This window comes from Peromyscus maniculatus, chromosome 3, assembly GCF_049852395.1.
Source record: "Peromyscus maniculatus bairdii isolate BWxNUB_F1_BW_parent chromosome 3, HU_Pman_BW_mat_3.1, whole genome shotgun sequence".
In the NCBI taxonomy this organism is placed as follows: domain Eukaryota; kingdom Metazoa; phylum Chordata; class Mammalia; order Rodentia; family Cricetidae; genus Peromyscus; species Peromyscus maniculatus.
In genome coordinates, this window is record NC_134854.1 from 135,659,830 (window position 1) to 135,673,721 (window position 13,892).

The 13,892-nt window shown below is 52.5% G+C and overlaps 1 protein-coding gene and 1 long non-coding RNA gene across 3 annotated transcripts; one reads left to right on the forward strand and one right to left on the reverse strand.

The window, feature by feature from the left end:
* Positions 1 to 816: 816 nt before the first annotated feature.
* On the forward strand, positions 817 to 13,372 carry Il17re (interleukin 17 receptor E). 2 transcript variants are annotated; one of them, XM_076567607.1, is made up of 16 exons: positions 817 to 1,072; positions 1,402 to 1,417; positions 2,221 to 2,316; positions 4,559 to 4,656; positions 4,891 to 5,050; positions 5,129 to 5,268; positions 6,248 to 6,316; positions 7,150 to 7,216; positions 8,108 to 8,283; positions 8,371 to 8,418; positions 8,502 to 8,547; positions 8,646 to 8,800; positions 11,044 to 11,112; positions 11,526 to 11,577; positions 11,657 to 11,755; positions 12,166 to 13,372. In XM_076567607.1, the coding sequence occupies exons 1-16, from the start codon at positions 944 to 946 to the stop codon at positions 12,750 to 12,752; spliced, it is 2,007 nt and encodes a 668-aa protein (XP_076423722.1). In that variant the 5' UTR covers positions 817 to 943; the 3' UTR covers positions 12,753 to 13,372. The 2 variants fall into 2 exon arrangements, with proteins under 2 accessions (XP_076423722.1, XP_042129768.2); XM_042273834.2 differs by lacking the exons at positions 2,221 to 2,316; positions 11,657 to 11,755 and having other exon boundaries at positions 11,526 to 11,585; positions 12,129 to 12,893.
* Positions 10,624 to 12,275, reverse strand: LOC121828084 (uncharacterized). Its single transcript, XR_006070535.2, has 3 exons — positions 12,137 to 12,275; positions 11,502 to 11,811; positions 10,624 to 10,967 (listed from the first exon to the last, which is right to left on the reverse strand). It is a non-coding gene; the product is annotated as an uncharacterized LOC121828084 (long non-coding RNA).
* Positions 13,373 to 13,892: the final 520 nt, after the last annotated feature.

The following is a 13,892-nucleotide window of genomic DNA, read 5'->3' on the forward strand; positions in this document are numbered from 1 at the left end:
GATGTGTTGACCCAGTGGACAGGCCCCAAACCGTCTCTCCATCGTGGGCATTGCCAAGGTGAGGGCTGAGGTAGCCCAAGCGCTCCATGAGTGGAAGGAAGCTGTGAGATGATGGGAGGGTCCCCACAAAGCCTGGAGCCTTGTCAGCTTTTTCCTGCGCCGGAAACCACAGGAAACCAGGTCAGTGCGTGGGGCTGCTCCCTCTGCTCCAGGGCTCAGCTGTCAGTTCTGGGGCTTCCTGAGCAAGCTGTATTACTCAGTTGGTCCCTGAAGCTGGAGACCACTTTGACCTGGAGTTGAGAAGAGTTGGAAGGGGCTAATGAGCTAAAGAAAGCTGGGCCTTGGTTGAAAGCCAGCCTGGTGGGGAGCCAGAGTGCATATGGGGAACACAGAGGCTTATTTGTGTCATATAATGTTTACTTACATTTGGCCTGACTTTAAATGATGCACCAATCACTTCTTTATCTTCAGTATTCGGTGTAGACAAGTGCAGAATAGATGTCAGTTCTCAAAATGAAAGATGTGTAACTGTCTATGGCAGATCCAAGTTCTAGAGCAGACTAATAGACGCGTCAGACCTGCAGTGCTTTAGGAGCGGGAGGGGTTAAGGGTGGGTACACCTCCACAACAGGGAGCTGGTTCCTTTCCTGTTAACTCTCCACCACACCATGAGACCCCTGTGATGTGAGAGCAATAAGGCTTCCTATCAAACAGGCGAGCCAGTGAACAAGCCTTCCTCAGTGCCCTGGCTCGGGGAGAAGGAATGTGATCTAGCCTGCTGGTTAGGATAGAGGAGGAGCTTCAGGGCAGGGTGGATCCAGGGCAGGGCTAGGTGAGAGCGCCTGCTGGTACTGTGTGCTCCCCACAGCTCCAGGGCCCGGCCCTGCTGCCCTGCTGCAGACAACAAAGCCATGGTCTCCGTGCCCTGATCCTGCAGAAGCTCATGGGGAGCTCCAGATTGGCGCCCTTGCTCCTGCCTCTCCTCCTGCTCTGTGGCCGATCTGTGTCTGCTGAGGTTGGCTGTCCCTACCTGCCACGCTGGACCAGCCGCTGTCTACTGGCCTCCCATGTGGTAAGGTCCTGCTGCTAGGTGGGGGGGGACACTTGCTTGGCACAGAGCTGAACCCCCTATTCTCCTGCCTGCCCTTTCCTACCTCTGAAATCCCTGTGCTCTCCTGGTGGCCCGTTGTGTCCACTATATGGTCTTGAAGGGATGGATAAGGGTCTGGTATGCTGAGGTCCTTGGCAGGGTGGAACAGAAGAAAACAGCTGGAGAGGATGGACAGCTGTGGGTCCGGAACTGGATGATTGACACAGGGTTCAGGGAGAATGCTCCTTACGCAAGTCCCTTTTAATGATGCCTCTCTCGTTTCTTTTCCCTCCTGGGCCCCGTACCTTCAGGATAAGAGTTTCGCTGGTGAGTCTTATTTCTTGTTCTGCCTCTCTTCCCCATGCTCCCCCGAGCCCAGGTCCCAGTGAGCCGTCCTTGGCAATTTTGGTTCCCAACCCGAGGAGTAATCTAGTATCAACGAGAAAGCGGAGGGCAAGTCTAGATTTGCACTGTAATTCAGACTCTGACTACTCAGGCAATGTTCTTCGCTCTCCCATCCGACCCTGGGCTTCTGAGCACAGGAGGAGAGGAGAAAGGGTTGTGAAGAGGCCGGTGCTGCTCCCCCGTGGGGAGGGTAGAGTGAGCACGTGGTTAATCTCCAGGTGCTCTGTACGGTCGGCGGTCTACCACTGCCCTTCAGGAACAGTATTCGCTCATACTTCATGGTGCATTCTACTTCACCAAGCTCTCTCCCCATGCACTGTGTTACTTGGTCCTTATGACATCCCCACCTGATGGATGAGCAGTCTGGCACCTGTCCAGTAACTTACCCAAGCCTTACATCCAGTTTGGAGGAGGTAGGGTGGGACCTCCATTTTTCTTGTTCATCTTTTTGTTTTTGTTTTGAGACAGGGTCTCACTATGTAATACCAAAGCCTCCGTTATTTGTTTGTTTGGTTATGGTTTTTCGAGACAGGGTTTCTCTGTGTATCCCCTGGATGTCCTAGAACTCACTCTGTAGACCAGGCTGGCCTCAAACTCACAGAGATCTGCCTGCCTCTGCTTCCTGAGTGCGGGGATCAAAGGCGTGCGCCACCACCGCCCATCTCAGACTCCCAAGGAATGGTTTACACCTGTGTGTTACTGTGCCGACTGTCTATTTTCCACAGGAAGTTCTGCTCAAACTCCCTGCCCTACGCTCCTGGCCACAAAGCCCTGGCCCTGGCCCTGCTGTCTGTGCCTGCGCCCGGTGTCACGTCCTCGAGGTAGGAAAAGCAGCCTGTGAGCCGTTCTCAGTGGAAGAACTGAGTTCACAGAGGAGTGAACTGGGGCCAGCTGAAGAATCGGTACCCAGGCTGGGTGTCAGTTGTCATACTGGAACACATTTTGTCCTGTTAACCTCAGCAGGGACTTAGAGCATCTAGACTCGCACATCATGACAGACACTCATGGGACATCTGTGTCTTTGTGGGGGTACCACCTTTCATCTGGCACCAATCCCTAAAATCCGTGTGTCCTATGGACTTGCTTGCTACCATTACTTTCCATCTGTAAAATGGGGTTGTCACTCTGCTGTTTCATTGACTCACTTGGTACACACTGAACACACACTGGAAAACTAGCAGTTATAGGGGATGGAAAGACAGCTCAGCAGTCAAGAGTACTAAATGCTCTTGCAGAGGACCTGAGCTCTATTCCCATGTCAGGAAGCTTACATCTGTCTGCAACCCCAACTCCAAGGAATCTGATGTTTCTGATCTCTTAAGCACCTGCACTCATTTGTATGTACCTATACAAATACCTATACACGCACATAATTAAACATAAAGTAAAATCACAAAAAGTTAGTTTAAAAATTTTCACCATTAGAAATCATGCTACAGCTGGGCGGTGGTGTCACATGCCTTTAATCCCCTCACTTGGGAGGCAGAGGCAGGTGGATCTCTGAGTTCAAGGACAACCTGGTCTACAGAGTGAGTTCCAGGACAGCAGGGATACACAGAGAAACCCTGTCTCAAAAACAAACAAACAAACAAACAAACAAACAAAACCCCAAAAAAGCAAAGAAGAAAGAAATCATGCTAGAATTAACACCTATCTTTGTGGGAGGTATGTGTGTGTGTGTGTCTTTTTTTCTCTACTTACGAAATTCTTATTTGTTTTATTTAGATATAATTTGTTAGAGGTAGAGAGATGACTCAATTACTAAGAACACTTGCTGCTCTTCCAAAGGATCAGTATTTGATTCCCAGCACCCACATAGTGGCTCACAATTATCTGTAACTCTAGTTCTAGGAAATCCAGTACCTTCTTCTGATCTCAGCAGGCACCAGGCATGCACATGGTACACACACACACACACACACACACACACACACACACACACACACACACACACACACACATATCAGGCAAACACTGATACACATAAAAGAAAATAAATAAGCCTAAAGATTTTAAAAACAAATAAAACATCTTGTATTTATTATTTGACAATCTCATACATGCACACAATCTATCTTTTCTTTTTTTTTTCTGAGACAGAGTTTCTCTGTGTAGTTTTGGTGCCTGTCCTGGATCTTGCTCTGTAGGCCAGGTTGGCCTTGAACTCACAGAGATCCGCCTGGCTCTGCCTCCCGAGTGCTGGGACTAAAGGCATGCACCACCACCACCACATACAATCTGTCTTGATCAAACCCACCCACAATTCCTCCCTCCCACTTCCCTTGGATAACTCCCCATACATCATTGTCCCACATTTATGTCTTTTTTTTTTTAAGATTTATTTTATGTGTCTGAGTGTTTTGCTTGCATGTATATGTGTGTATTGCATCCATGTAGTACCCATGGAAGCATCATTCCCGGTAGCACTGGAGTTACAGATGGTTGTGAGCCACCATGTGGGTGCTAGGAACCAATCCTGGGTCCTTTAAGAACAGCAAGTGCTCTGAAGTGCTGACCCATCTGTCCACACACACACAGCCCTCAGCTTTCTGAGACAGAGGCTCACTGCGCAGTCCTGGCTCACCTGGAACTTGCGAAATAGACTAGGCTGGCCTCAAAATCAAGAGATCTGCCTGCCTCTGCCTCTGAATACAGGTATAAAACCATGCCTTGCTCTGTTTGTCTGTAACGCATTGAGTCCAGTTAGTGAGTCTGCCTGCTGGAATGTGACTGAGCTCGTTGGCTTGACCTTGTGCAGATCTTGTGCAAGTGACCACCGCTGCAGTGGGATCATGAACACAACAGCCATGCCACGTCTAGAAGGGCCTCACAGCACTCCTCCACATCTTCTGGCTCTCACATTCTTTCTGCCCTCTCTTCCATGTGCACTGAGCCATGAAGGGTCTTCATTCGTTTTTACTGAATCATAATTTTTGCCACCTAAGAAGCTCGATATCATTGTTGTCCTTGGTTTCTATTGACTTTCTACCCAACATTGGGTCACATCACAGGTAGGACAGGGGCCAAGAATGCCCAGGTAAGAAGTATGTCTCCCTCCTACAGGCCTTCAGTGGGTCTGGTTCCCTCTCTTGGTGAAGAAATCTAAGAATCCTCATAAGTTTGAATTCTACTGGAGGCGACGGACACCAGCATCCTCCCAGGTACCCTGTCACTTGCAGCTCTACCCTACGGCCCGCAATCCCTTGCTTTTTTTGCCCCTTATTTTGTTCTCCAGCTACAAGAGGGAGTTTGGAAGTGTGGAGATTATACAGTAAGGGAAACTGAGGCCCAAAGAACTTGAACACTTTGCCTGTGGTCTCTCCAGTTTCAAAGGCGGAACTAGAAAGTGGGCTTCCTGGATCCTGGCTTAACACCACTTTGTTCTTGGCTTGCAGAGGAAGCTGCTGGGCAGCCTTCCCCCATCTCTGGAAGGCCATCGCATTTCCAACCCCTTCCCAGCCATCTCTCACAGAGGCCCACGCTCTAAAAGGACCCAGCCTTCAGATGCAGAAGGTGTAGAGCATCTTCCTGGAGCAGGTTCACAGAAGCGTGGAGGTAGGCGGGGTGAGTGACAGCAGGTGGTTTCAGCCTTACCTGAGCCCCGCGGGGTCACTGAGTCTCCCTTCTCCCTAGGACCTGAATTCTCCTTTGATTTGCTGCCCGAGGCACAGGCTATTCGGGTGACTATTTCTCCAGGCCCGGAGGCTAGTGTGCGTCTTTGTTATCAGTGGGCACTGGAATGTGAAGACATGAGCAGTCCCTTTGATATCCAGGTATGAAGTTCCATGCCCTGTAGAGACATATTACTCAAATTTTCAGTGAATGGCAGCGGGATCTGGGGCCCAAATAAGGAAAGTAGTTGTCCAAAACTTCCTTATAAAATGAGGTAGGTAGCATTAAGACTTTTTTTGGACTAGGCAGAAAAGGTGGTAGGCCGTTACTTGAGAGACCAGAAAGAAATGAGTATGGTGTATATTCCCAGGGAGAGGACCCTTGGTGTGACTGGGTCAAATTAAGAGACCGTTGTGAGGGCTGGAGACAGCTCCATTGGCAGAGTGCTTGCCCAGCATGCTTGATCTCTGGCATTGTACAAATAGGATGGGAGGTCAAAGCAGGAGGCTCAGACATTCAAGGTCTTCCTTGGATATATAATGAGTCTGAGGTCAGTTCGGGGTAAGTGAGTCTTAAGAAAAACAACAACAAACGCTTTGTTATTTCCTCAAGAGGCTGTTCCCTGATAAGGTGACAAACTGTCACTTATGTCTTGCTGTTCTCCTCCCTCACACCTTCTGTCTAATCCTCCGAAAATGATACCCCCCCCATCTCACAGTCCAGGCACAGCAGCGCACTTCAACCTCCGCTCATCACAGACGCCTCTGCACGTGGCTGGGCATCTCGTGCAGAGACTGATGCCATGCTCTGGAGTCCCTCGGCTCACTTCATGTCTATAATGACTGTACCCTCTAACGTCATGGTGATGCCAGCCTTTAGCAGAGTTGATGCTTCTAACACCTTGCATGGCATACAACTGGAGCTCAATAAATGTATAGTCTTTCCCCTACCCCTGCTCCTTTACCTCAAGCAAATGGCCAGAGTATAAAACCGAGATCCCATGGGAGGGAGAAATAAGTTTCACGGAGTAGGAAAGTAAGGTATATTGTCCAAGGTTCCAGCTTCTTCCTGCCTTGTCCATAGTGTCCATGCTTTTTCTTAGGTGTCTCTTTTTCTCTCCCTTTGTGGTTTTATCCACAGAAAATTGTGCCTGGGGGCCACACTGCAGACCTGCCCTATGAATTCCTCCTGCCCTGCATGTGCATAGAGGTGAGCACAGGGAAACGTGGGTTAACCATGGCTCCTTGTCCAACAGAATCTCCAGTAAGTCAACTTGCAAAGGACTAGGGAAGGACAGAGATGATTTGGTGATAGAGCAAGCCATACAGCATTAAAGAGAGACCCCAAAAGGACCAGACTACTGGGATGCTTAGGAAACTGGTGCTGGCTAGGCCACATGTGTTCAGAGGCAGAAGGGTCCTAGGCAGTTCCACCTCAGCCAGTTCTACCTCAGCCCTGCCTGGATGCTGCCTTCCCTGATCCAGATTTGGCTTCAGCTCACAGACACAGAATAAACAGTCATCATCACTGTGTTCTTGAGAGCCAAGGTTGCATATTCCTTCCAAAGTCATGTCCTTTCCAGCCCTCCATTGGAGTCCTCCATCTCTCCTTGTAAGTCTGAAGATAAAGATGCTTTGGACATTTTTAGGGGGAAGACAGGAACTAACAGGAGGGTGTAGACAGAGACCTGGGAAACAAGAAACTGCCAGAGGAGACAGCCGGTGACTCTTAGGGAGTCAGAGTGAGGAGTCAACACAGGGTGCTGGGTACCTTGAGAAAGTCCAGAATGGAGGTCAGAAAGCCTGAAATTGACGGATGTGACCCTCAGGACTTCTCTGTGGCTGGGATAGTTCTTTGGGGACAGGAGGAGTCAGCCCCTCATTTGCTGCTCCTCCCTGTGCTCTGGAGCCCTAACCCTTGCCCATGCTCCACATGGCTCCCTGATTAGTGTCCTACAGCTCAAGCTGCTTCGTTGCAGTAAGCTAGATCCAGAACGATGATTTCAGAAAAGCCATTTCCTTGACTCTCTCTATGCCCACCAGGCCTCCTACCTGCAAGAGGACACTGTGAGGCGCAAAAAGTGTCCCTTCCAGAGCTGGCCTGAAGCCTGTGAGTGCTGTTTGTATTAATCCTGATGCACATTCATACCCCTCTGTGTGTGTGTGTGTGTGTGTGTGTGTGTGTGTGTGTGTGTGTGTGTGTGTATGTGTGTGTGTGATGGAGGAAGACCCCAGATGGCATGAGAACTTCTTTTTTTCTGGAGCCAGGGGGAAAGGGCCACAGTGTCTAGCTGTTAATCTGCAGATGAGCTCCTGAGTGCAGAGCATGATGAGTGGAAGAGACCTACCCAGGGAGTGATGTGTGTGAGGACCAACCAGAGACCTAGGCTCCCTTTTCAGCTCTGCCGTGGATTACCCCAGAGCCCCCTTCCCTCGTCTATAAAACCAAAACTGTTTATGAGGCTTGAATGAAATATTTTTGGGGGAAGAGGCTGGTGTTGTCTGGATGCTGTATGCACAGTGGTGACCTTGAGAAGAGAGGACACTCAGGTACAAGTAACACAAAGCTACACAAACTCAGGAGAGGAGAAGCCCAGGGACACTTGTGAGCAGAGAGGGTCTCAGAGGAGCTGGCCCCTGAGCTCAGAAAATGGACGAGATTTAGAAAGAAGAGGCAGGGGAGCAGACATTCAGATTCTGAGAGGAGCCTACACAGATTTTGAGTATGGGGTACAGTAAGGGGTGTTCAGTGTGGAGGCCCAGGATGGAAAGGTGAAGCCAAGAAAGCTGGGTAGAAAGGGAGGAAGGGAGGGAAGGAGGGAGGGAGGGAGGGAGGGAGGGAGGGAGGGAGGGAAGGAAGGAGGGAGGAAGGGAGGGAAGGAGGGAGGGGGGAGGAATTGTGAGGTCTTTTGGTATTTTCTCCTGGTGCCCTGGGGTAGGGGTCGGGAGATGGAGTCACAGCTGCGCTGTGGCCTCATCCTTGGACCTGCCACCTGCCCAGATGGCGCGGACTTCTGGAAGTCAGTACACTTCACTGACTACAGCCGACACGATCAGATGGTCATGGCTCTGACACTCCGCTGCCCACTGAAACTGGAGGCCTCCCTCTGCCAGAGACAGGACCCGCTCATGCCCTGTGAAAGCCTCCCCAATGCCACAGCACAGGAATCAGAAGGAGTAAGGACATCCCCTCCCTCCAGGACTGAGGTGGGCCGGGTGGGGCCCAGAGACCTGCTCCCTGACCAGCTCCTCTCTCTTTAACAGTGGTATGTCCTGGAGAATGTGGATCTGCACCCCCAGCTCTGCCTTAAGGTACAACCATGGGCGGGGGCTGGCAGTGGGAGGCGGGAGGAAGGGACCGAATCTCGCTGACTCGACACTCGTGTGTTTCTCAGTTTTCTTTTGAAAACAGCAGCCATATTGAATGTCCCCACCAGAGCGGTGAGTCACTAAGGAATCCTTTCTTGCACATCTCACCCTCACTCGCCTGTGACCTCCAGGCCCAGCACAACCCAGCTCTGATCACCTCCCACAAACAGGGTCTCTCCCATCCTGGACTGTGAGCATGACTACCCAGGGCCAACAACTGACCCTGCACTTCTCCTCGAGGACGTACGCTACCTTCAGCGCTGCCTGGAGTACCCCAGGCTTGGGGCTGGATACCCTGGTGCCTACTGTGTACAGCGTCAGCCAGGTACGGTTTGCTTCCCACCAGGTTGGCCAATGCATATCCCTAAACTCCCTGTTGCTTCAGTGAGGCAGACCCCCTGCATCCTATCACGCGCCCTGGATTATTTTCTTATCAGTCTTGGACCGCTGGCCCTCCGTCAATCCGTGGGGTCCTTCATGAGGGAGTTCCCGAGCTTTCAGTTCCTCGGTTACAAAGAGAATAGAGCCCAGGCGCTGGCACACTCCCACCTTCAGCCACCCGCTAGCCCACCGAAGCTGCTGCCACATTGTGTGTGTGGTGTAGCCTATGTGGGTAGATATGCACGTCTGTAAGCATGAAGAATCCAGAGGTCCTCTATTCATCTCCACCTTATTCCTTTGAGACAAGGTCTCTCACTGAACCTGGAGCTGACTTCAGCTATGGTGGAAGTGCAGTGAGATGTTGGGATTCACCTGTCTCTGATCTCCAGTGCTGGGGTTGCATGAATATACAGCCACACCTGCCTTTTTTCCCCCCTCCCCCAGACAGGGTTTCCTCTGTGTAGCCCTGGCTGTCCTGGAACTCACTCTGTAGACCGGGCTGCTCTCAAAATGAGAGATCCACCTGCCTCTGCTTTCCAAGCATGCTGGGGTTAAAGGCATGTGTCACTACTACCAGGCTCTCTCCTCTCTCTCTTAAATCTGGATGGTTGGGATTTGAACCCAGGTGCTTCTGCTTGCACAGATAATGCAGCTACTGAGTCATTTCCTCAGCCCTGCATTGTATAGTGGTGCCGCCCTCACCCCAGCTGTCCTCTCCCGGCTCTCAGGCCTCCACGAGGCACTAGTATAAACGTTCACTGTCTTAGGATTTCTATTACTGTGAAGAGACACCATGACCACAGCAATGCTTGTAAAGGAAAGCTTTTCTCGGGGGGTGGGGGGGTGGGGGAGGCAAGTGGTGTTTTGAGACAGGGTTTCTCTGTGTATCCCTGACTCAAGTTCACAGAGATCCTCCGGCCTCTGTCTCCTGAGTGCTGGGATTAAAGGCATGTGCCGCCACCACCCAGCAGGAAAACTTTTAACTGGGGCTGGCTTACAGTTCAGAGGTTTATTCCATGATTGTCACGGTGGGAAGCATGGCGGCGTGCAGACAGATGTGGTGCTGGAGAGGGAGCTGGGAGGTCTGCATCGTGATCCAGAGGCAGCAGAAGTGAAAAAGTGCCACACACTGGACCTGGCTTGAGCATCTGAGACCTCAGAGGCCAGCCCCTAGCGACACCTCCTCCAACAAGGCCACACCTCCAAAAGTGCAGCTCCCTATGGGCCTATGGGGGCCGTTTTTATTTTAAATAAAATCACATTTACCAACTCTCAAGAGACCCCCTAGAAGCTGAAGGGCTCACTGTGCAGTGCTCCTCTGGTGTAACTCCATCATGCGGACGAAGAACAGGATGACTAGCCGACTTTGGTCTGTGTTTCTGATTTAAAAACCGCAACTGCAAAACCACAGCACTAAGCTGAGCCAGCATCCTGTGCTCGCTACGGTCCCCTCCCTCAAGGGCCCCCTTGCAGCCGGAGCTCTATGGGCTCCCACACACGGGTAGCAAATGTCTGAGACCTGAGAGTATCCGAGTGCTTGACAGTGGCCTCCAGAGTGCAGGCAGGCAGGTGAGGGGTACAGAGGAGAAGGTGGGCGGTAGAGATGACCCGCCAACCCGTAATTAACGTGTCTTCGTCTGTAGACGGTTCTCCTCAAGTACTGCTCTGTGCCCACCCCACGTTATGCACCAGGAGGTGTAAGAAAAGCACACAATACAGGCTTCGTCCCCCGTTTCTTAGCCTGATAACAGCTGCTCCTAACATCAGTTTATTAAAATCATCCATATGCATATTTCCATTTAATGCTTCCAGTAACCCGACAGAGATTATTGGCCCTCATATGCAAATAAAGAATCTGAGACTGGGGAGGGAGGAGATATCATTCAAATCCATGGAAAGGTCACAAACCCGGGAACTAGAAAGACGATAGTGAAGACTCGACCTAGGTCACCAGTCTTTACAGCTCATTCTTCCCGGCGGACAAGACGCCTCCTCAGCTGTGCAGGGAAGTGAGAGACACACACGTGTGCAGGACGGAGACAATGGCTGTGCCCACCTTCTTCCTCATGGCGGCACAGAAAGTCTTCTGGAGGTGCCACTGGGCCCTTTACCTAGGTCGGACCGGGGTGGGTGAGACTATCAGATTTGCCTGTATGGGGACAACCACTCTATCCTTTGTCCCTACAGACCCAGGGCTCAGTCCCAGCGACTTTTGATCTCATCATTCCCTTCTTGAGGCCGGGGAGCTGCATCCTGGTAAGAAATCCTACCCTCATTCCTCACAGATCCCCTGGCACAGAGCCCATAAATGTATTTGGTTTGGCCAAGTGTTTTAAATTGGAATTAGTGATCACTAGTTACATGTTATCTTCAAAACAAAACACTGATATTTTGCCTTCCCACGAAAAATGAGAAAACCCAGTGCTGTGTGTCCACGCGGCGTGGTGACAAGGCCTAGCGCTCAGTGGTGGCTGACTAATTCAGCTGCTCTGTGCTCTTCAGCCCAGGCCAACTGTGGGAGCCGCTGTGGTCCCGGCGTTTGCCACCTTGACCTGGTCTGTGGCTGTCCAGGGGATTGTACCAGACACAAAACTGGAGGCCAGTGGGGACTCCTTCCCTGGGAGGAAGGGGGTGCTCTAACTCACACGAGTCGGGCCCTGTGTCCTCAGGTGTGGAGGTCAGATGTCCAGTTTGCCTGGAAGCACCTTTTGTGTCCTGATGGTGAGTTAGTTCTTGGATGAGAGGAGACGGAGCTTGGGCACCTGTCTTCAGTGGCTTGGCTTCACCCTGCTTGATTCAGTCTCCCATAGGCACCTGGGGCTCTTGATCCTGGCACTGCTGGGCCTCGCCACTCTCCTGGGCATAGTTCTGAGCCTCCTCTGTCGGCGCCTACTGCCAGGTAAGCTCGCCTGGGGTAGCCAGGGATTCCGACGTTCCTAGCACCTTTTGACCGAGCTGGGGACAAAGCACAGACCGCTAGCCTTAGGCCCCCTAGTGGGCAGGAATGGTTAAGGCAGGGCAAGCGGTCCATGGGTGCAGATTGTATCTGTACCACCAAGCTGGCAAGAGGCGAGGCTAGGGATCGGGGTAGGAGGGTGTTTACAATCCAGCCTGCTGTGCCCTAGAAGCCGCACGTTTTCCTCAGTAGCCTATAAGCACCAGAGAGGCTCAGCAGTGTGGGGGACTGACTCCCAGAACGGATCAAGGACGCAGGGCACCCTAGAGTGTAGGCCAGAGGCCTCTAGGGGAGGGCTGGGCTGTCTTTCCCCCAGCCCCTCACCCTGACTCAGCTGTTGCTCGGGTCCCCAGGCCCAGGTCAAGCGCGGCCAATTCTACTACTGCACGCAGCGGACTCAGAGGCACAGCGGCGTCTGGTGGGAGCGTTGGCCGAACTGCTGCGGACCGCGCTGGGCGGCGGGCGCGACGTCATCGTGGATCTCTGGGAGGGGACGCATGTGGCACGCATTGGACCACTGCCGTGGCTCTGGGCGGCGCGGGAGCGCGTGGCGCGGGAGCAGGGCACCGTGCTGCTGCTGTGGAACTGTGCAGGCCCCAGCCCGGCCGGCAGCGGCGGCGACCCACGCACCGCGTCCCTTCGCACCCTGCTCTGCGCTGCCCCAAGCCGGCTGCTGCTTGCCTACTTCAGTCGCCTCTGCCCCAAAGGCGACATCCCCCGGCCTCTGCGCACTCTGCCGCGCTACCGCCTGCTTCGTGACCTGCCGCGCCTGCTGAGGGCTCTGGATGCGCGGCCTGCCACCCTCGCCACCAGCCGGAGTCACCTTGGGGCTAAGCGGTGCTTGAAAAACCGCCTGGAGCTGTGTCACCAGCTGGAACTCGCCGCCAAAGTTGACCACCAAGGCTCAACCGGTCATCCCTGTGGTTCCAGTGGTCTGTAGTCTCAGCCTATGGAGCAACAGCTGGAACTCCAGAATGAGGCCTCAGGCTGGTACTCTTGGGGTGCTTCTTGCCTCCACCAAACTGTAAGACTCACCCTAGGCCCCAAACTCGCCCGGCTTTCCTCCCACACATGCTTCCTCTCAGAGTCCCTGGGAGAAAATTGGGCTTTCTTGATAGCTCCTCAGCCCTTTTTGAGGAGGGGCCGTTTTTCCATCTTTTTGGAAACTGCAAAGACAGCCACCTGCACCATGCATTCTAGTAGTCCAGGCTGGAGAGAGCTGGGCCAGGGTTGGGAAGCAGGCTCTGTCTGTCAAGGTCTTGAAGGTGGTTCTGTTTAGCAGAGTTGAGAGAAATCCCTTGTAAGCAAGGGGTCAGTCACCCTTTCCCAGAGGGAGGCCTTCTCCAGAGGTAGTTTGATTTTTGTTTGTTTGATTTTGTGTTTGTTTGTTTGAGATAGACACTGTGTAGCCCTGGATAGCCTGGGACAAAGAGAGAGCTCCCTGTCTCTGCCTCCTGAGTGCTGGCTGGGATTAGAGGCCTGAGCCACCACAATTGGTGAGAGAGAGGGTTTTCGTGCATCCAGAAGGGTGAATAAAAGCGAACCTAGTAGATAAATTAAGGAACACCGTGTGCTGCTCTTGTGTGCCTGGGCCTGCCTTGGGCTTGTTCTAGGACAGCTCATCAGCTCAAGTCCTCTCACTCACAATGTCATCGGTGGCCTCATTCCCACAGGCCGTGCCTGTGGAAGGCAAGGAGGGCCCAGTACCTCCTGGATCCTTTCCTCGACGTGATTCTTCTGAGAGCAAAGGAAAACCCAAAGCTCAGCTTGGCACCATGTGTCTCCCCGCTCCTCCAGTCCCAACCACAGCACGGCAGAACCTCTGCTGAGTTCTGGGTCTCCCAGGCCCTGCCTGCCCCTCCATCCCCTTGAACCTAGGCCAGGCAGTGGGGAGAAGCCCACTTCAGAGCTGCTGTTTCCCGGGGGTCGTTGTCACTGAGGTCCAGGGAACTGTATGAAGATCCTAGGTATCTGGTAAAGGGAACCCAGTGGGCCAGTGGACCCCTGGGTCATACAGGAAGTGGAAACGCCCGAGATGCTACAAGCCAGGGGTCTTCTCAATCGTAGTCTCTGTTTTGGG